At 39.8% G+C, this 22066-nt stretch overlaps 1 protein-coding gene across 1 annotated transcript; it reads left to right on the top strand.

Moving 5' to 3' along the window:
• Positions 1-176: 176 nt before the first annotated feature.
• epcam (epithelial cell adhesion molecule) lies at positions 177-10372 on the top strand. The gene is made up of 9 exons (XM_063055639.1): positions 177-459; positions 1522-1629; positions 5337-5589; positions 5952-6017; positions 6482-6542; positions 7058-7159; positions 7423-7635; positions 9638-9688; positions 9771-10372. The coding sequence occupies exons 1-9, from the start codon at positions 387-389 to the stop codon at positions 9813-9815; spliced, it is 972 nt and encodes a 323-aa protein (XP_062911709.1). The 5' UTR covers positions 177-386; the 3' UTR covers positions 9816-10372.
• Positions 10373-22066: the final 11694 nt, after the last annotated feature.

The following is a 22066-nucleotide window of genomic DNA, read 5'->3' as shown; positions in this document are numbered from 1 at the left end:
TAACATGTTCTTTGTTGTTGTTGTAAGCAGTCGCGGGTGATCACGCCCTGATCTTTCCAAAGAGGAAGAGACAAATATGGTGTGGACAGGCAGTGACTTGACGACCAATTGGTATCACCTAACAGAGAAAAAAACTCTTCCCAGTTTCACCAGGTAATAACCTGACGTCAGCTTCCCAAAGGTATAAATGCCGAGAGGAAGAGGAAATTGGTAGTCCAGGTTGGAACAAAGAAGGTAGAGTGAGTTCTGGTTGGGCTGGAATTGGAGCGCTGTTGATATCCTTTAAGATTTGAAAATCCGATTGGAGCCGTGACCTGCGAGCCGAGTGTTCAGTCTCTGTTAAAAAGGACCTGGTCTGAAGCGGGATTTGTTTGTGAGCGGGCGAGATGCGTGTGTTGGGCTTCTTGGTGTTGGCCTTGTGTTCGTTGGCCGCCTGGGCGCTGAATGACGGAGAGAAAGGTTCGTTCAGTAAAGATCTGCGCTTTGGTTACTTATTAACTCTTACAAATGTCGACTTTCGTTGTTGGAATTGGCTTGCTGTCTTTGACCCTTTCTCCTCGATCACTGATGTAACATAGAAAACTTGGAGAAAAGCGGCGTCCACGAGGGTGCGCTGGGGCGTTGGGTGCACGGGCAATTCCCACGGTCGACGCTGGGGGACGCTTGCGGGGTTGCGGGGCCGCCCGGTGTCCGCAAGGTGTGGCTGGCTTTGTCCTTTTCGGCACCCTGTGGCGCCAGGGCCGGAGGGTGGGCTTCGATTTGTGTATGAGTTCTCAATTATTTTTCCTCTACAGTCACGAATCTCTTTGGGTTTAAATTTTAATGTTTTTGATCCAGTGGATTGTTAGGCGGAGTTGTCAGATCTCCCAATTTTTAAGCTAGTTAAAATCCACTTTTTTAATAACAAACAAACACTAACCTGGTCAACATTTGCATATAAATGAGGGGCGGGTAGCATTTTGTAAATTCTACTAATATTCTGCAAGGATATGCTTGGCTTGGAGCTAGGGGTTCCCAACCCTTTCGGACCCCTACCATTAACCGAGGGGTCTGTGGAACCCCTGGTGGACATGATGTTAAAGCATGTAGTCATTTTTCTTTTTTTAAAAAAAACTACAACGTGAGAGCTTCGTTTTTGAAGGGAAATGGAAGTTTGAGCGGCTTACCCTGAAATTAGTGGTGTGAATGAATTTTCTTTGAAAATCCCCTCACTAAAACAGTTTGTTAAATCTCAAAGTTGCTGGTGAACGCAGCAGGCCAGGCAGCATCTCTAGGAAGGGGTACAGTACGTCCGTCCTGACAAAGGGTCTCTGCCTGAAATGTCGACTGTACCTCTTCCTAGAGATGCTGCCTGGCCTGCTGCGTTCACCAGCAACTTTGATGTGTGTTGCTTGAATTTCCAGCATCTGCAGAATTCCTTGTGTTTGAGTTTGATAAATCTATTCATTTAGCTTCCATTCTCTAGCCTCAGTGTTTAAATATGATGTTCTGTTTGTATTAATACTTTGTATATTTTTTCAGATTGTGAAATGTGCTTAACAAACCAATTTGCCAAATGCAGTGGATCTGAATGTAAATGTACATTGAAATTAGATCAGGATGTGACTCAACCAGTAGATTGCAAAAAACGTAAGTTTTGAATGGAAAGATCTATGTCGTGTGCAGCAAAGTAATGCACATACTTTTTATGAAAAGTTCTTTTGACAACTTTCTATTATCCCTTTATCATTATTTTGCTGCTCAAGTTATTACCAGGATGTTAGGCAATTATTGGGATGGAATTTAAAAGAATTGATAACATTGTTTATTTTGAAAGAAATGGGTGAGTTTTCCATTATTTAGACACCTGATTGAGGTATGAGTGCCTATCATAAAGGCCAATTAACCTTGTTCATGGGCAACACTTTGGGTAAAAAGTTCAATAGTTCCATTTAGTATCTGAATGAAAAATATATATTATAAAAATACAACCTGAAATTCTTACTGTTTCTTAATCCTTGAAACAGAAGAAAACTCCAAAGAATGAATGACAAAAACACAGGATCTCCAAAGCCCCCTGCCCCCTCCCACACAAGCAGCAACAAAAGCATTAACCCTCCCCCTCCCCCTCCCTCACTTATTCTAGCATAAAGCATCAGCATTCCCACCACCTTCCATGCAAGCAACAGTAAAGCCCCAAAGAGAGACCATGGTCTCCAGTACATCAAAAACTTAACTGTTCACTCCCACATTTCAACATTCCACAGGCTCTCTAATGAGGGGAAGACAGCTATTTCAAAGTTGGTCAGTATGAAGTGTTTTTTATTTTGAGTTCCCCAACTTGACAGCTGGCAACAAACTCTTTCCCCCCCACCATAGATTGATCCTGAGTGCAGAGCCCTCTGATGGCCACTCTCGCTGTCTTTGATGTTCCTGCTCCTGCTAAGCTTCAGTTCATGACATGGGTGAGAATTTGTGTCCACAGGACCATGCAAGGCCCCAAATTTACCTGCCTTCAGGCCGCACCTGATGTAATGAAATACTGCCGATCGACAAGTTCCAAGAATGGGAACGCACCAACGTGCAGAATGCAGTTTTGAGTGTCGCTCTAGATCAAAGATCGTGATAGGACCCCAGCCACCCTGTAAAGGAAAAGAGACATTACATAGAAAGAGTGTAACACTTTCACTGAGCTGAGAGAAGCCATCCTCTGGAGCTATCTTTGGCTCTGTCCATCAGTGACCTTGTGTTTCAAAACTGTTTCCTGTTTTTTAACTTGATCTGAAATATCTTGGGTTTGAGTTTGACAGCATTGTTCAATCTATAGTAATTTTAAATTTTGGTGTTATGTGAAATACTAGGAGCCAGAATGTAATAATAAAATGTCAAATAGAAAGACTTGCATTGAGTAAACCAGGATGTCCTTTAGTGTGTCTGGATATAACTGAACTATTTGAGTTTCTGTGGATGTTGCTTCCACTATTTGAGGGAGATGATAGAGGGGTATCAGGAACTATTTATGAACAAGAAAAAGGCTGCATTTCCTTTTGACATTGCTAATGAAATGTGGATCATTAGCCAATGTAAGATGGGAATTGAATCCTAGCATACTTGAGTAATTAATTGGTAGTCATTTGTTTGTCTGTCTTGACTGTTTTTCATGTGCAGGAACAGAAATGATGAATATTTGGCCACCATACCTTTTCAAATGTAACAAGGTTAAGACCATAGACCCAGGAGCAGAATTAGGCCATTTGGCCAATCAAGTCTGCTTTGCTGTTCTATCATGGCTGACTTGTTATCCCTCTCAACCCAATTCTTCTGCCTTCCCATAATTTGACTCCCTGATTAATCAAGAACCTATCAACCTTGGCCTTGAATGTACCCAATCACTTGGCCTGCACAGATTGACCACCCTTTGACTGAAGGAATTCTGTTCTAAATGATGTCACTCAATTCTAAGGCTATGCCCTCTGGTCCTAGACTCCCCCACTCTGTCCAGACCTTTCCATATTTGAATTTCAATAAGTCTTCCCATTCTCACCTCCCTCATCCTTCTGTACTCTGGCAAGTACAGGCCCAAAGCCATCAAATGCTCCTCATAAGTTAAGTCTATTTTAGACCAGGGGTAATTCTCATGAACCTCCTCTGGACTCTCTCCAGTGTCAGCACATAATTTTCTTTTAAATATTCTGAACATTTTTAGGCTTGTTGATCCCAAATGTGGTCTGACCAATGTCTTGCAAAGCCTCAGCATTGCATCCTCGCTTTTGCATGATAGTCCTCTGAAATTAATGTTAACATTGCATTTGCTTTCCTTGCCACTAACTCAACCTCCAAGTTGACCTTTAAGGAATCCTGCTGGAAGACTCTCAGTTAGTCCAACCAATGAAGTTGGACTAACTGGCCTGAAATTTCCTTCCTTCAGTCTCCCTCAAAGGATAGTGATTCTTGAAAGATCATTATTAATGTCTCCACAATCTCTTCAACTATCTCTTAAAGAACCCTGGGGTGTAGTCCATCTGGTCCAAGTGACTTGTGTACCTTCAGATCCTTCAGCTTCCTAAGCAACTCCTACGAAATGGCAACTACACTCATTACTGCCGCTGACACTCCTGAATTTCTGGCATACTGCTAATGTCTTCCACAGTGAAGACTGAAGCAAAATACTTGTTGGTTGTCCACCATTTCTTTATCCTCATTACTACCTCCCCAGTGATCAGATATCCATCCTTTATTTTTTTAACTTTTTGTATTATTGGCTTGCTTACCTTCATAATTAATCTTTTTTTAGTTGCCTTCTGTTGGTTTCAAAAGCTTCCCAATCTTCTACCTTCCCACTAGTTTTTGCTATATTATGTGCTTTTTTTTTCTTTTGTGTGCCTTTGACTACCCTTATCGGCCATGGTTACCTCATTCTCCCTTGTAGAATACTTTATCTTTGGGCTGTATTTTGCACTTCTTGAATTTCCCCCAAAAATACAGGCCATTCCTGTTCTGCTGTTATCCATACTAATGTCCCCTTCCAATCAACTTTGGCCAGCTTCCCCCTCGTGCCTTTGTAATTCCCTTTACTCCTTTGTAAATCTGACACATCTGAGTAACTTTTCAAATTGCAGGGTGAATTCTATCATTATGATTGTCTCCTAATGGTTCCTTTATCTTGAGCTTCCTAAGCAAATCTGGCTCATTACATCACCCAATCCAGAATTGCCATTCCCCTAGTGGGCTCAATCACATCCTACTCTAAAAAGCCATCTCATAGGCTCTCTTGGGATCCAGCAAATTGAGTGAAATGATTTTAAGGATTTCTAACAGACTATTAAGACTATGGTAACTATTTGCTGAATTGGTCACTATATTCCAACATTGATTTGGATAAACCAAACTTTACTCTTCACTCACTGCATTCTAGTGTTTAAATATTTCTGACCTGAGAATTGATCAAAGATGAATAATGCAACTAAAATGGTGCATGTGATCTTGGGGATAGAAGGCAACATTTGTGGGTATAAAATTTTTGAACTTGAATTAACACACCATTTGGCTCATTTTCTTTAGTAAAGAAAAGTGGGGAAAATTTGCCCTATATACACTTTGCTTTGGACATACTAGGTAGAAATTGATTTTGTGCATGTGACATGGAGTTGCTGTTTCTGGTTCAGTGTAACTCCTATTCAACTGGAGTTAGGATAATTTGTGGTGAAAATCATTCAATTTAATGAGCAAGTGTATTTCTGCCCTGCACCCATCCACTTGGAAGGACCAAACATTTGCTCAGTAGAATTAAATCATAAATCAAAAGTTTACTTTTCAAAGTAGAGCTGGCAAAACCTAATGATCTTCAAACATTTTAGTGACCCCCAAGTGTTGGATGATGAAGAATGAAATGTACAGAAAGAAGAATAATATTGGAACCCGCAGAAAGCCCACTGAGCATGCGATGTTGGATAATGATGGCATTTATGATCCTGACTGCGAGAATGATGGAAAATTCCATGCCAAGCAGTGCAATGGGACTGACACATGCTGGTGTGTTAACACGGCTGGTGTTCGGAGAACTGACAAAGGAGATAAAAATATTCAGTGCTCTGAGCTTGTGCACACTTTGTAAGTACTGTACACTGAAGTTTGAACTTGGGCTTGGTAGCAGGGAGGAAAAGTGTAAAAGGTCAATGCAAGTGGACCCATTTCTGGTCATAAAGACTGCAGACTAGTTTTATTTGGCGTAACTGGGGAGTAGGGTGGGTGGTAGGCAGAGGAACATGCTTGTGATGAACACAAGTGTCAACACTGACTTACTGACAATCAGTTGGGGGTGGGGGGGAGAGAAAAGAGTTCAATCCTTTTGTGGATTTCATATTGACCCAATGAAAAGGATCAGTAAGAGTTGTTTTTAAGGCTTCTTCTAAAAATATATTTAAGGACCAATTTGTATTAACCTATTTCTTCCCTTGCTTTACTCTTCATAGTTGGTTTCAAGTTCAGCTGAGACATAAACCCATGGATAAAGCAATCGATGAAGATAAACTTAAAGAGTAAGCACTCCCAAGTTTAATTAGTCAATATAATCTGTGCCCAGTAGTGTGCTCCCAATTCATGGATGTGTGCATGTAATTGTTTTGTTTGGTTCATTATGCTGCTGGCACTGTGCAGCTTTAAAACAGTGGATCTATGTTTATGATCCCCTTGTCTTAACCACTGCTGTACTGGATGCCAGAATAGTATGCTGTTCTAATATATTATCAGGTTTAATTGTACAAAGTTTTACTTCTGCATCGCTGTTATACAATGTATTTTCAGAAGCTGCTGGCTATGAAGCACTTTAGAAAGTCTAGGAAGGTGCTGTTCCAAGTGCAGATTTGTGGAACTTTGTTCTGGGCACTGGTCTTTGTATCACTGGCATTGATTTTAATATAAAACTGTTTTGCTAGATATGTCAGCCACTGAATGTAAATTACAATAGCTCAATGGCTAATGCTTGTGGCTTTTCTCTCAACAGTGCAATCAAAAAAATGTTTTCAGGCTACATGGTGGACTCGGGCTACATTGAGAAGGTTGAGGTAGGCAGATAATTGTTTCAGCATCCTGTCTAGAAAATTGGCTTTTGTTTGTGGAATGCTACTTGTATCAAAGCCATGTGAATGTTGAACATTAGGAATTTTCTCATTGAAAATGGTCAAACCAAGCGCCATATTTATAATCTATGTTAAAGTAATTGCAATGATGGTGAAATCATTTTATTTTCCCTTTACTGTTTTGAAGATCTTTGACTTGGCCTTTGTGTTGCCTATCTCTGCAAACTGATTCTTCCAAGTTTGCAGTTCCAATTTTTACGGCTTTAAACATTGTTTCATCTGTAAATCTTAGCAAGCTTCTTGAGCTTCCTTTCCGAAACAAAAGTTGCAGGGAATATTTTAATAAGTAGTCTGGAGCTTCCAGGTCCTGACAAATTTACCAAAATCTGGGGTTAATGGAGACAGAGATTTTCTCACATTCTGTATCTAAGCTATTAAAAGAAAATGGGTATTATAGGCACAGAAGTTGTATTTCTTACATGCCAACATTTTTATTTCAGTATTTTGAGGATGACCGTTATATCATAGTGGACCTGAAGCAAAATCTTACTGTGAGTTCGCCAACTGATCTTGCTACAGCAACATATTATCTAGAAAAGGATGTAAGTAGCATTCAATATCCTGATAAATAGCAATTAATAGCTGAACTTGCCTTGGTTCAGATGGATAGCAATTAATGGATTTGAGATGGTACTCATTAATTGCTGTCAACTAAAGCAACTGAGCGGGAGACTTTGGAAATCCTGGTTAATGGAAAGAGGACTTTGTTTGCAAATGCATTTTAATCTTTCATAGAACTTAAATGACTAGTCTGTGTACAATTCTGACCACAATATTAAAACTAAGTTTTTCCCTTCCATGCTAGATCAAGGGTAAGTCGTTGTTCTCCAACACGTATAATCGATCAGTTCAAGATGATGGTATGCCATATGATGGGACTAAACTTACTTTTGAACAAGCTTATGTATACTACATTGATTCAAAGAATCCAGAGTTCTCCATGAAGGGAATGACCCCTGGCATTATTGCAGTTGTCGTCGTAGTGTGTCTCGCAGTTGTGGCTGGACTCATTGTGCTTGTAAGTATTAAACATAACAGCTTTTATTGAAGCGTTTTTTTATAGGTTTAGTTTGGAATTCAGTTCTAAAGTCACAAATTTTCTTTAACTCAAATGAATTTATAGTCACTTTTGTTGCTTGACTAGTTGGAGATCTGCAGATTAGTTTGTCTTCAAACTTGTCTCCAGTAAATCATTCTGTAAAATATCAGATGCTGGTTTATTGGTGTATAAATTTGAATGGTGCAGGTAGTAAGCAGCTCCAACTCTGGTTCAGTCCTGATCTTGGGTCCTACTTGGGCTTACAAATGTTTTCCCCATCAGTTTCCTTGCATGGTTCATTTTTCTTCCATATAATGTTGTGGGTTAATTAGTCATTAAATGAAATCTCTTTCATGAAGGGAATGTGAGACTGGTCAGCGTAGTGACTGTTGAAGGATCTGTTTGGCTGAGTATATGAAGGGCAACAAATGCTAGAGCAGGGGTTCTTAACCTGGAGTCCATGGACCCCTTGCTTAATGGTATTGGTCTGTGGCATTTAATAAAAATAATATTGGGATCCTCTGCTAGAGGAACTTGGCAGGTCAGGCAGCATCTTTGGAAGGAAATGATGCTGCCTGATCTAAATTGGTTTACAATTCTAACACTTGGCAAGATGGTGAAAAGCTAGCATACTGTTTAAATCGATCAAATCATTGTTCAGTGCATTAAGGTATAGAACAGATTAAAAATGCAGAATAAAGTGCAGCAGTTATAGAGAAGGTGCAGTGCAGATGAAGATCATAATGAGGTGGATTGTCAGGTCAAGGTCATATTAAATTGTCCCTAATCCAATGGGGAACAATTTAATAGTGGGATAGAAGCTGTCCTTGGATAGAAGTGGTAAATACTTGCAGGCTTTTGTATCTTCGCCAATGGAAAGGAGGGGTGTGAAAGAATGCTTTGCGGATGAGATTATTGATTATACTAGCTGCTTTTGAGGGAGTGAAGATCCATAGGGGAAGGTTGGTTTTGGTCATTTGTTCAACTATCCACAATTTCCAGCAGTTTCTGAGCAGTGCCATGATATATCCAGATAGAATGCTTAGTGTGCATTGGGGTTGATGGGGACATGCCAAATTTCTTTAACCTTGAAGTCGAGGCATTGCTGAGACATGGCATCTGGATGGTTGGCTCAGGAGAGGTTAGTGATGTTCACTCCTAGGAGCTCAACATTCAGTAGAGCATTTATGCATCACCTCACTTCCTGAAGTCAATGACCAGCTCTTTTGATTTGCTGACAAAAATTGTCATGACAGTGTTACCAAGCTTTCTCATTCCTGTACTGACTCTGTAAGATGTACAAATCTCAATACACATTTGTCCTACTGTAGTGGTATCACCTGCAAATTCCCAGAGGAGTCGGTCACAAGCATATAGGCAGTAGAGTGAATGGTTAAGGACATGGCCAGTGTTTAGAATAATTGTGGTGGAGCTGTTGCTACCTATCCTTGCTGATTCAGATCTGCTTAAAGTAAAGGATCTAGTTGACAAGGGAAGCATTGACTCCTGGCATTGTGTTGCTCAATGGTTCCAGCATCTGCAGAATATCTTGCATCCAAGTATTGAAGTGTATAGTTTTAATACTGATTAGTTAAGTTCTACTAGACTAGAGCAACCTCTAGATCTTGCTTGATCAGCACTTCCCAATCCCCAAAAATGTCACCTAGAAGTTCAGACAACATACAACCTGAAAAACCAATTCCATTCACCTGCACCAACAGACTGCAGCAGCTTGGTCAGTGGTTCATCAGTAACTGAGGATGACCAATAGTGGCTTGTCAATAGTATGCCCATAAATTTAAAGCCAGAGGAAAAATGTTTTGTGGGCAGAATGACAATCTTGATAGAAAATTACTACTGATCAATAGATTCTTGATTTGTTTGCAACCCTATATTATGAAATTGCCATTGAAAATAAACTCAAACTACAGAATTGGCTTTCTAGACAGAACTTAATGTCTTGTTTGGTTCCTTTTTCCAGTTCTTTGCCCGAAGGAAGGCAGCCAAGTCACACATATATCAAAAAGCTGAGGTAAGTTTTTTTTCACCATTTGTAAACTAGTTTCTTAACTAAAAATGCTTCTAGTTTAATGTGTACATTTGTCTCTTTACAGGGAAGAGAACTGGATGAAATTCAGAAACAGCAGCTGACTACCTAATCCTAAAATGATGTGTTTGGGACCAATTGATGTCCTACAACCTGGGAATATTGAACCATTGAGCCAAAGCAAGTGGATAGTCATCTAACTTTGGATTATTTACAAGGTTGCTGTGCAGCTCTAACTTCCATTCCTTTAAGTGATTCCATCCTTTCTACTTGCATTTGGGAGATTTGCTTAATACAAAATGGTAAATGTTACTGGACTTTGCTCCCAAGGCTTTAGTTGCAAGTTCTCAAATGGTCTTATTGGATTGTAGTTTGTTTATAATTGTTTTTCATGAGTAATATTGGCATTTTAAACTAGCATTGCATATATTGGGATAATATTGAAAGAACTTTGAAAATAGTTAACTTTTTAACTGTTGTATAGTTGAAAGCTTGTTTTGGGTCAAGTTTAAACTTTAGCAATTCATTGGAGCTTGTGTACAAAATACTTTAAATTGTAATATGAGTTTTTTAATAAAGACTACAAATTTGTTGACTTGGTTAATGTAAATCTCAACTTTGTGGTTTGGCACTTCAACTCCTACTTTATCAACTGGCATGGAAGAAGGATTAAGCTTCCTATCCAGCTTCAATGCTGAAATATCTTAAAATAAATTGTCTGTTAAAATGGCATTCATTTGTTCTGACTGGGATTAGTAGAGAAGATGGTTTTCTTCCTCACCAGCCGTTAGCCAAGGAAGGTGGAACTGAGTAAGGGGATGAGAATTTGATCCAACTCCTACAGCTGGTGTGTACTGACAACTTGTTTGAAACAATTGTACACTCCATGTTTAGGATATGGGCCATAAAAGCAGTTAACTTGACAGTAACTTCAACACTGTAGTTTCACTACTATTATAGCCCAGAAACCATGGTTGGAACTGATTGTCTCAAAGGACAGATACTGGAAATGCAAGGAAGTTAATTGCAAAAAGTGATCTAGTCTAGCCTACCACCTGTGGGTCATTCTTGGATAAACCTAATATTTGTCTGTCTGTCTTGTTCCTTAGAATAAGTGAATGATCTTAAGATTGGGTTGTAGTGGACAATGACACCAAGATTGGGGAGTGTGCTAGAAAGCAGAGTTTATCAAAGCTTGCAGCTGGATCTGGACCAGCTGAAAAACAGCAGATGGAACTTAATGCTGTGAGGTGTTGCAGTTTAGGAGGACAAACTAGGGTGGGATTTAAATAGTGGGGGCGGGGGGGGGTCTTAGAATACTCTTATGTAAGACTAAAGAACTTTTGGCTCATTTGCTTTCACATATGAGAATAGAATATAGGAGTTGGTATGTTGAAATTATGAAACCATTTTGGGGCCAAGTTTGGAGTAATATATGCAGTGCTGGTCACCTACCTAACAGGAGGTAGGTTATTAGTAAGATTGAAAGATCAGATTAAATTTACAAGGCTGTTACTGGGACTTGGACTTGAGTTTTGGGAAAGATTAAATAGGTTAGCACTCCATTCTCTGGAGTAAAGAATGGAGGGATTTTTGATTAAGATGAGGACAAAATTGAGGGGTATAGATGAGGGCTTTTCACACTGAGGTTGGGTGAGACTAGAACTAGAGGTCTTGGGTTAGGGGAGAAGGGTGAAATATTTTGAGGGAAACCTGACAGGTAACTTCACTCAGGGTGGTGAGTAGAATGAACTGCTAGCAGAAGTGGTTAATACAGGTTTGATTTTAACATTTATTGAGACTGAGTGTGGAATAGAACCTACAAGCTGTGCCACACAGCTGCCTCTGATTTAACCTTAGCCTAATCATGGGACAATTTACAGTGACGAATAAACCTACTAACCAATATCTCTCCAGACTAGAGCACCTGCAGAAAACCCATGCATTCCACTGGGAGGGTGTACAGATGATGTCAGAATTGAATGGCAAACTCCAACATCCCAAGCTTTTAATGGCATCACACTAACTGCTGTGCTACTGTGACATGTTGTATAAGTACAGGGATGGCAAGGATATGATCCAGTTGCAGGTTGATGCAATAAGGCAGAATAACAGTTCAGCACAGACTAGATGGGCTTAAGGGCCTGTTTCTGTGTGTAGTGTTCTGACTCTAGATAGTTCTTCTTACCATGATTTTGACTTTGGCGGGGGTGGGAGGAGAGAGATCTGAAGTCCTTAGAGCAGCACAACTTTGAACTCCTAAATGATTATTAAAATGTGAATCAATATTCAAGTATAATCATGAAGATGACAAAATATAATACTTCACTAATCTTGTGTTACATAATTTTAAAAGATTACAATACTGTAGAACTTCAATGTTCTACCCTGCTTTAACCTTTGAATGGAGCTGCTGGTCTCTTACAAGATATTGTAAGAGCAGAAATGTACTGGTGAGGCCTCACCCTGAGTACTGTGAACAGTTTTGGGCCCCTCATCTTAGAAGAGATGTGCTGGCATTGGAGAGGGTCCAGAGGAGGTTCACAAGGGACGTATTCCAGGAATGAAAGGGTTATCATATGAGGAATGTTTGATGGCTCTGGCTCTGTACTCACTGGAATTTAGAAGGATGAGGGGGGGATCACATTGAAACCTTTCGAATGTTGGCTGGCCTAGACAGAGGTGATGTGGAAAGGATGTTTCCTGTGGTGGGAGAGTCTAGAACAAGACGGTACAGCCACAGGATAGAGGGGCATCCATTCAAAAGAGAGGCGGAGAAATTTCTTTAGACAGAGGGTGGTGAATTTGTTGCTACATACAGCTGTGGAGGCTAGGTCATTGGGTGTATTTAAGGCAGAAATTGATAGGTTTTTGATTGGACATGGCGTGAAAGGTTATGGGGAGAAGGCTGGGAAAAGGTGTTGAGGAGGAGGAGGAAAAAAAAGGATCAGCCATGATTGAATGGTGGAGCAGACTTGATGGGCCAAATGGCCTGATTTGCTCCTACATCTTATGGTCTTATATTTGTTCTCTAACTCTAGTTGATATTGGATGGAGCTGGTTGACACTGGTTACTTGGTTTATTCTGCCTCTGACTTCTTGCAAGATGTCCCTTACAAGGCTTCATCCTTTAACTACAACTGCTTGTCCAAGGACATTGTAATCCAAAGAATCACTGGGATTAGCAACATCTTGGCTGTACCATTTCTGTAGTTCTGTGTAGGACTATTTGATGCCTAACACAAGGTTTCCACTAATATTCACTCTTGTTGAGAACAGAGCCAGTTGTACTGCAGGCGTCTTGATCTGTTCTCATGATTTATTCCAGCCTGGTCTGTTGAAAGGTTCAGCTCTGCTCTTAGGTTCCACAACAATGGAGTAGGAAATGTAGTGAATCAAAAATTGACCCAAGACCAACAGCCAAAAACTGCCTTGGGCTTGTCCTTGACTCTATTTTATACCACACTATCTGTCACAGCCCCAGAATTACCCAAACCTGACAAGAGTTCAAAAAGAACATTCAAAAAATGGAGGAAGAAACTCCAGAGAGATATTAAAACTGGTGATGTATTGCCACCTCACCTACTGTTTAGGAAGCCAAAAGCATAGCGGAGAATTTATGAAGATCCCATCGTCATGACCAGCTTCAGGGAAAGAGATGAGTCCAGTTTACAAACGCAAAAAAAAACAGTTGTAACAACATTTAACTTGTCAACTAGAGTGAGTGTATTTAGCTTTCTCTCTTCAAAAGGTTGCTATCATCCTCCTATCTGCTGAGTGGGATTATTCCCTACATCTCAATAATCATTTCATTGAAGCTTCTTTACATTGCCCACAAGAGAAATATACCTAAACTTGAGTAAGAGAAAACAAATCGCAATACTCCTGGTGCCACCTCACCAAAGTCCTGTGCAGTTGTACTCTATCCCTGTCATTAAAGGACAACATTGCATGTGGCTGCATGTTGCTTGTCTACACCATTTAAGTATGATTCTTTTCCATTCTTGAAGTTCCAGGTTATAATCCATTTGTCATATTGTTTCCAACTCAGTCAATTTATTAACTAATTCTTTTGTAAGGTGTTAATTGGTTAAAAATACTGGGGCTAAACTGTTTAATTGGTTCCAGGTATACTCCTGACCCATCATCTTAGCTCCAATTTATTCAAGATTTGATTGCCATTAGCCTGTAGTAATTGACCATCAACAGCTTCCTGTCATTTGAAAGATTAAATCCAGATTTTCATCTATCTTCATCTAAAAATCACTCCATGATTTCACCATACCCTATCTCTGCATCCCTATTAGCTTTATCCTTATACTTCTAAAGCATTCTTCCTTTTGAGAGTGTCCCCAGTGCTGATTAGTCTTGGTCTTTAATGCTTCCCAAAACCTTGATTACATTTCTAACCAACTTCTGAAACTTAACCTGTATTGTGTCATAAACACAAGAGATTCTGTAGATGCTGGAAATCTTGAGCAACACACACAAAGTGCTGGAGGAACTCAACAAGTCAGGCAGCATCTATGAAGAGGAATAAATAGTCAACACTTCAGACCGAGACCCTTCCTGAGTTCTGATAAAAGATTTTAGCCCAAAACATCAACTGTTTATTCCCCGGCATATGTGCTGCCTGACTTACTGAATTCCTGCAATATTTTGTGTGTTGCTCTGTACCATGTCAGCCCACACTCACTGTCCAGAATCTGTTTGTAGCCCCCATTTTTGGGTGAGCCACGTATGGAGGGTCACCCTTACCAGCCTACCACACTGTCTAGGGTTGTGGCATAGTCCAGATAGTGAGTGGACATCAGGCAGTGTTAATGTACAGGCCCTATCCTGTAGAGTCCTGAGAGAAAGCAAAGTTGCACCTGCAGCTCTGACAGCATTTTCATTAATATTAAACATCTTTGACATTGAACCATTTAAGAACATCAACACCGAAGTTAATAAGTTAAATAATAATTAGATTCAATAAGAAACACCCAAAGTATTTTAAGTAAAGAAATACATTAGAGCAAAATAATAAAAAAAATTGCACGAAGATGGGAAAGTCTGCAGATGCTGCAAATCCAAGCAACGCACACAAAATGCTGGAGGAACTCAGGAGGCCAGGCAGTGTCTATGGAAATTGACGTTTCAGGCCAAGACCCTTCATCAAGACTGAAAAAATCTTGCCTTTCCCTAAATCCACAGGCTAAGAATCCCAACTGAAATCAGTTGGGTCCAATCCTACGGGATTTTCCCAACGTAATGTTGATACATCCCAACAAGACTGACCCAGTGAATGAGTTGGAGCAAACAGACATGTGGCACCATCTATAAGGATGGAGGTTGGAACTAGCCATGACGTTTGGTTAGCTGACCGTGCCATTACCATATGTGTTTTCTCAATATGCATGCAGTGTTTTACTCAATACATATGATGTGTTTTACTCTATATGTGTGCTGTGTTTCACTCTATAGATATGTTGTGTTTTACTCTATACATGTGCTGTATTTTAATCTATATGTGTGCTGTGTTTTAGTCTATACATCTGCTGTGTTTTACTCTACACGTGTGCTGTGTTTTACTCTACACGTGTGCTGTGTTTTACTCTATATGTATGCTGTGTTTTACTCTACATGTGTGTTGTATTTTACTCTATACATCTGCGGTGTTTTACTCAATACGTCTGCTGTGTTTCACTCTATACATATGTTGTGTTTTTCTCTATACATATGTTGTGTTTATTCAATACATTTGCCATGTTTTACTCTATATGTCTGCTGTTTTACTCAATACGTCTGCTGTGTTTTACTCTATACATATGTTGTTTATTTGGTACATATGCTGTGTTTTACTCTGTACATGTGCTGTTTTATTCTGTACGTGCCGTGTTTTACTCTATACATCTGCTGTTTTACTCTGTACATCTGCTGTTTTACTCTATATGTATGCTGTGTTTTACTCTATACGTATGCTGTGTTTTCACACTCCGATCTAGAGATCTGATCATACAAATCCAGATTGAAGATCTAGTAAAATAATGAGAATATATTTGCTTTCCCTCATAGAAGCTCTTGCGAGCTGGTGAAAAATACTATGGCAGCATTTTGAAACAGTGCAGGATAATTTTCCCTCGTATCCTATCCCTCAATCGACATCTTGAAAAGAAATTACTTGTTCATTGTCACATTGATGTTTGGGGAAAGCTGTTCGGCTCAAATTAGGTGCTGCACATTCAACACGAGTACAAAATGTTATTGACCATAAAGTGCTTCAAGATGTCCCAGTGAGGTAATAAAACATGAATACTGCCTGATTCCAGTGTTCTTATGTATGGTCCTACATAAATGCCCACACACGTACATCTGATTGGGTTGAAGGGCTTGCCAACGTATCTGCAGAACTTTTGTAACACAAAGTCAGCTAGGGTCAAAGTTCAAAGTAAATTTGTACTACTTTGAGATTCATTTCCTTGCAGACATTCACAGTAGAACAAAAAAAAAGTAATTGGCTAATGAAAACCTTCACACAAGCAAGTTAACCTTTAACTGCAGTACCAAGTGCAGTTCTGGCCACCACTACACCTGGCAGGCACTTGACACTTGCTAATAGTTAGGGAAAGTTGTCTTCAAATTGGCATGCAAATTGAACTATAAATTTACAAAATTGTCTTTTAAAAAAAAATGATTCTAGAATGATCTGAGTTATAGTGAAATTAAACTGAAGGTGTGTAGGATTTATATTGATGTGCTTAATATTTTCTGTTCTCAATGAAGCTAATGAAAAGTTGCTTATCGATGTTCTGTGCATGAAGACAGCATGCATTAAGAAGACACAGCTTCCTGACTGAAGTTGAAAATTAATTTGCAATAAAGTTAATAATTATTCTTACATTTTACCCTACTGATTAAATAGGATGTTCTGAGTGGTTTGAAGATTAATTCGTCTGGTGTGTGGAATAATTCTTGATAGTTTGCATTTAAACAGATAAGCTCTTGATCATTAACTCAAGAAAGGAATTTACAGGACACTGCATCTGAAAAGTTGACTTAAATATTGTGTGGTGAACATTCACCTCCACAGGAAACTGGAAGGCCAATTAAATCCTTAAAACGGCAGTACAATCATAAGTGAGGAGGATGGATAAAAGGGGTTGGGGGAATAAAGGGAGTGAACAAAAGATCCGAAGTCAGGAATGTTGACGTTGTTCACACAGGAGAATTAACTATGCTGCAGGTTGTTTTTTTTTTAGAAAAGTTGGAATGAAATTAAAACTGAATTTGAAATTTTTAGCTGACTGAAATAATGAAAATAAGGTAAATTAAATAAAGCAGGATTGAGTATAGGAAGCGTAAGCTTGCCGTAAGAAAATGAGAGGAATAAAAGCTATAAAAATCATTTAAAAAATCAAGAAATATGGCATCTAGGCTCTTGATCTGCCATTTCCCTTTCATAATGTGTTAGCTTCTCTCTTGTGAGTTTCTAATATTTGCTGCTCTTATTTTAGTTTCCCTTCCCTTGCTAACACCCCTCCACATTTTAAACTTACTCATTTAATTTGTTGGTATCACAGGAAGTAGGAGAAGGACATTTATGGCTTGACACTGTGTGAGAGACTCGACACCACATATGATCTCAGAAAAAAGATTCTAGTTCAATTGCTATGAGAAGCTGAGAATGGTCCAGATATTCTAACATGGAGCGAAAAAGACTGCTGCGTGTGGTGATGAAAAAGAGTAGGAACTTCTTCTCATTGAATCTCCAGAATTTTCTACCTCGGAGGGTTGTGGAGATTAGATCACTGGAGAGAAAGTAGATAAATGTTTCAAAAATCAGAGAAGTGAAAGCTCTGGGGAACTGGCAGAGATGAGGAGACAATACCTGGGGCAAGTCAGCCATAGTCATATTGAATGGTAGAGCCACCTTGAGGGGGCAAGTAGCTAATTCCTTCTTCTACTTTCTTATGAGGAATTGAAAAAGTGAGTGGTTTTGTAAAATGATTACATTTCTTGTAATAATTTATCACTGTGCTGTACTGTTCTATGTTCTGCACACATCAACATTTTACAACTGCTGTTCATTGTTGCATCTGGAGAGATTCCACTTTTCAAACAGGCCAAGTAGGAGTTCCCAGCTAAGTAGAAATGAAATGAAATAAATGTTCATAGAGGAACTTTCTGAAACTCACTACAACCTTTGTGCTGTGTGCAAATGATTTCTGGTTATGCTGTGTACCTCACCTCATCAACTTCCTCATGTTGATACAATAACTTTGTGGTTCCCATCAGGAACTTTCCTTTGGAGTTAGTCACCTCAAAGGGGAACAGTTCTGTTCTTTTCCTGTCACAGTCCCAACCCCTTAGCAATACTTGCTTTTATTCACAAACTGTTTTCATAACAGAAATACACACATTCCTTTTTAATGGAAACCTAATCGTTTTTTGAAACTTTTTTTTGGAAACTATTTTATTAGATGTAGTTGCCATTGGAATCCTGAATCTCTGTTCTTCCTGGACACCTCTATTCAGCAGTGCTATGGATACTTCATCTTCTTTAACTATTGATAAGGGAGATTCAGAACTTAGACCCACAAATGAAGGAATAGCAATCCTAAGTTAGAATAGCATGTGACTGGAAGAGGAATTTGGAAGTTTACCATTTTTGTGCACTTGCAACACTTGTCCTCATTGGCAGGAGTCACAGATCAGAGAGGTGTTGTTAGAGAAGCCTTGATACAATCTGTAGTGCATTTTGTAAAAAGTTCTACTCTAGCCTCAAGGAACTTCTAGTGGTAGATATGGTCCTTACCAGTTATTAGTCCATCCCCCTGTTGTTTAAATCTTGCTGCATGCAGACAAGGTGGCTTCCTTTTCAGTGGAATTAGAGTTGCCGCAAAGATATAGGCGCTCTGCTCCACTGTATCAGAGCCAACCAGTTTTTTGCCCATCTACATTAATCCCATTGCCCTGCCTCCAGACCACGAGTTGTGAATGAAATTGAAGGTCAACAGTAATCCTAATTTTGACTTTATGACAAAATAAATAAAGGTCATTAATACAGCAAGAGAAGATGATTAGGCCCTGATCGCTGCCCTGAGCAACTTGTTCGATGATGTCCTTGGGCTGGGATCATTAATCACAAAACACAATAAAACATGTTTCCCCATTACCTTCAGTTTTTTCAGGGTTTATTTGTCCTGCCAAGTGTGGCTAAGCATAAAGTAGAGGAACAGCACCTCATATTCTGCATGGGTAGTCTACAACCTGGTGCCATGAACACTGCATTCTCCAACTTCTAGTAAACTGCTGCCTTACTGTCCCTTTTCTACCTGATGCACCCAGAACCCTGTCTCTTGCTCTTTCCCTTTCTCCATCCTCTCCATCTGCCCATCCTCCCACTGGTTTCCCTCTCCCACTACTCCTACCTGGCCTCCCCGCTTCCTTGTTCCATTCTCCACCTTCCTCTCCTATCAGATTCAATCATCATCTTCAGCTTTGTTACTTCCACGTTATCACCTCCACGTTCAGGGCACTATCCCTCCTCAACCCGTTTCCCATCTGCCCCGATCACCCTGCCCCCCTTACACTATTGCTTTGCCTTTAACATTTGGCATCTTTGCTCATATTCAGAACAAGGTTGTAATGAGGTCTGCAGTCTAGTGGTCTTGGAAAGAAACCAATGTGTTTTACAATTGAGTCAAACTAACCATGAACACCCCAGTTCAATCCATGTTGAATAAATTACTTACAGCAAAATTCCAAGAATAGAGTACAGCAGTGGATAGACCAGTTGGCCCACTCTGTTGAACCAATCTTAATGCCAATTTATACCAAATGTCCTTCACCTTATTATCATTTTCTTCCATTCCCCATGCATCTATGTGTCTACTTCAAAGCCTCTTAAACTCTACCAGACTGCCAGCTACCACTACTGGTAACCTATTCCTGGCATCTACAATTCTCCCTGTAAAAAAAAACTTACCCCTCATGTCACCTTAAAATTCCCCACAAACTTGCTAATTCACCCATTTACACTTTCATCATATTCACTGACATATAACATACTTGTGGGACATCACTGGCCATAGACCTCCAGTCAGAACAACAGCCTTCCACTCCTTCTGTCTGTCTTCTATGGGCAAGGGAGTTCTCAATCCAAACTGGCAATTCACCCCTGGATCCCACACATCCTCATCTTCTGCATAAGAATCATAACATGAGAGATCATAACAAATCAAAATCAAAGTACATATATAGTCATAGTCATACTTTATTGATCCCGGGGGAAATTGGTTTTTGTTACAGTTGCACCATAAATAATAAATAGTAATAAAACCATAAATAGTTAAATAGTAATATGTAAATTATGCCAGGAAATAAGTCCAGAACCAGCCTATTGGCTCAGGGTGTCTGACCCTCCAGGGGAGCAGTTGTAAAGTTTGATGGCCACAGGCAGGAATGACTTCCTATGACGCTCTGTGTTGCATCTCGGTGGAATAAGTCTCTGGCTGAATGTACTCCTGTGCCCACCCAGTACATTATGTAGTGGATGGGAGACATTGTCCAAGATGGCATGCAACTTGGACAGCATCCTCTTTTCAGACACTACCGTGAGAGAGTCCAGTTCCATCCCCACAACATCACTAGTCTTACGAATGAGTTTGTTGATTCTGTTGGTGTCTGCTACCCTCAGCCTGCTGCCCCAGCACACAACAGAAAACATGATAGTACTGGCCACCACAGACTCGTAGAACATCCTCAGCATCGTCCGGCTACTGGCTACCTTATATGTCACCAAATGCTACCTTGAGATTCATTTTCTTGCAAGCAGTTACAGAAAAATAAAGAAATTCAATAGAATTGTGAAAAACTACTTAAATCAAAGACTGACAAACAACCCATGTGCAAAAGACAAACTGTGTAAATTAAATAATAATAATAATAATGAGAACAATGCTTGTAGAATCCTTGAAAGTGAGTCTGTATGTTGTGGACTCAGTTCAGAGTTTGTGATGAGTGGAGCCTGATGGTTGAGGAGTAATAACTGTTCCTGAAACTGATGGAGTGGGACCTAAAGTTCCTGTACCTCTTGCCCAATGGTAGTAGCAAGAAGAGAGAATGGCCTGGATGATGGCATCCTTGATGATAGATGCAGCTTTCTTGTGGCAGCCATCTTTCTAAATGTGCTGAATGGTGGAATAATTGCTTTAAGGTCCACGTAGATAATGTTCATCGCCTTACTCTCACCAAGCTTCCTTGTCACCTCCTTAAAAAACTGGATTAGGTTTGTAAGCCATTATCTGCCCCACACAAGGCCATGTTGCCTGTCTCTAAGCAAGCCATACTTTTCAGAATGTGTATAAATCCTATCCCTTAGTATCCTCTCCAATAGCTTCCCTACACTGACGTGAGGCTTACTGGCCTAAACACCTAGAAAATCCCCACTTTCTTTCTTGAACAAAAGGACTACATTTGCTAATCTCCAGTTCACTGGGACGTTGCCTGTTGCTGGTGAGGACAAAATGTTGTTTGTCAAAGTACTCACTTGCTACTTTCAATATTCTGGAACATATGCCATCAGTCCCTGGAAATTTATCCACCTAAATGCTTCTCAGAAGGCCAAGCACTACCTCTTCCTTAATGTCAAAATCTCCCAGCATATTGGCATACCCCATTCTGCCTTCACTATCATTCAAAACCTTTTCCTCAATAAATATCAACATAAATTACTAATTTAGAACCTCAGTCACTTGCTCTGACACTAAGCACAAATTCTCTCATCTATTCTATGGGTTATGGGTAACCCTAGGTAATTTCTAAAGTAAGGACATGTTCGGCACAGCATTATGAGCTGAAGAGCCTGTATTGTGCTGTAGTTTTTCTATGTTTCTTGAGTGGCCCTACCTTCTACTTACTTAATTCAAGTATAAAATGTCCTGAGATTCTCTTTGATCCTGCTCCATGATCCCTTTTGGCCTTCCTAATCACCTGCTTGAGCACTTACCTGTAATCATTATATTCCACAACCCCTTCTAATTTAAGCTTCTTAAAACTTACATATGACTCTCTTTTCTTCCTGACTCAATGTAGGATATCTCAGGTTTTCCAAGGTTCCCTTACCTTACCATTCTTGCTGGTCTTTAATTCTCCCAATCAATGCACCTGGCGCCTATTCTATCCTGTTGTAATTTGCCCTCCCCTAATTCAGTATGTTCCCAACAAAATCCAATTTTATCCTTACTCATAACTATCTTAAAATATAATGAATTCTGGTCCCTGTTCCCAAAATGTTCACCCACTAACAAGTCATTTCCAAAACCCAGGTCCAGTATGTTTTCTAGTTGGACTCTCCACATACTGTTTCAAGAACCACTC

This window comes from Mobula hypostoma, chromosome 8 (assembly GCF_963921235.1).
Source record: "Mobula hypostoma chromosome 8, sMobHyp1.1, whole genome shotgun sequence".
Taxonomy (NCBI): domain Eukaryota; kingdom Metazoa; phylum Chordata; class Chondrichthyes; order Myliobatiformes; family Myliobatidae; genus Mobula; species Mobula hypostoma.
The sequence above is the reverse complement of the archived record's forward strand: the minus strand, read 5'-3'. Positions and strand labels throughout refer to the sequence as shown.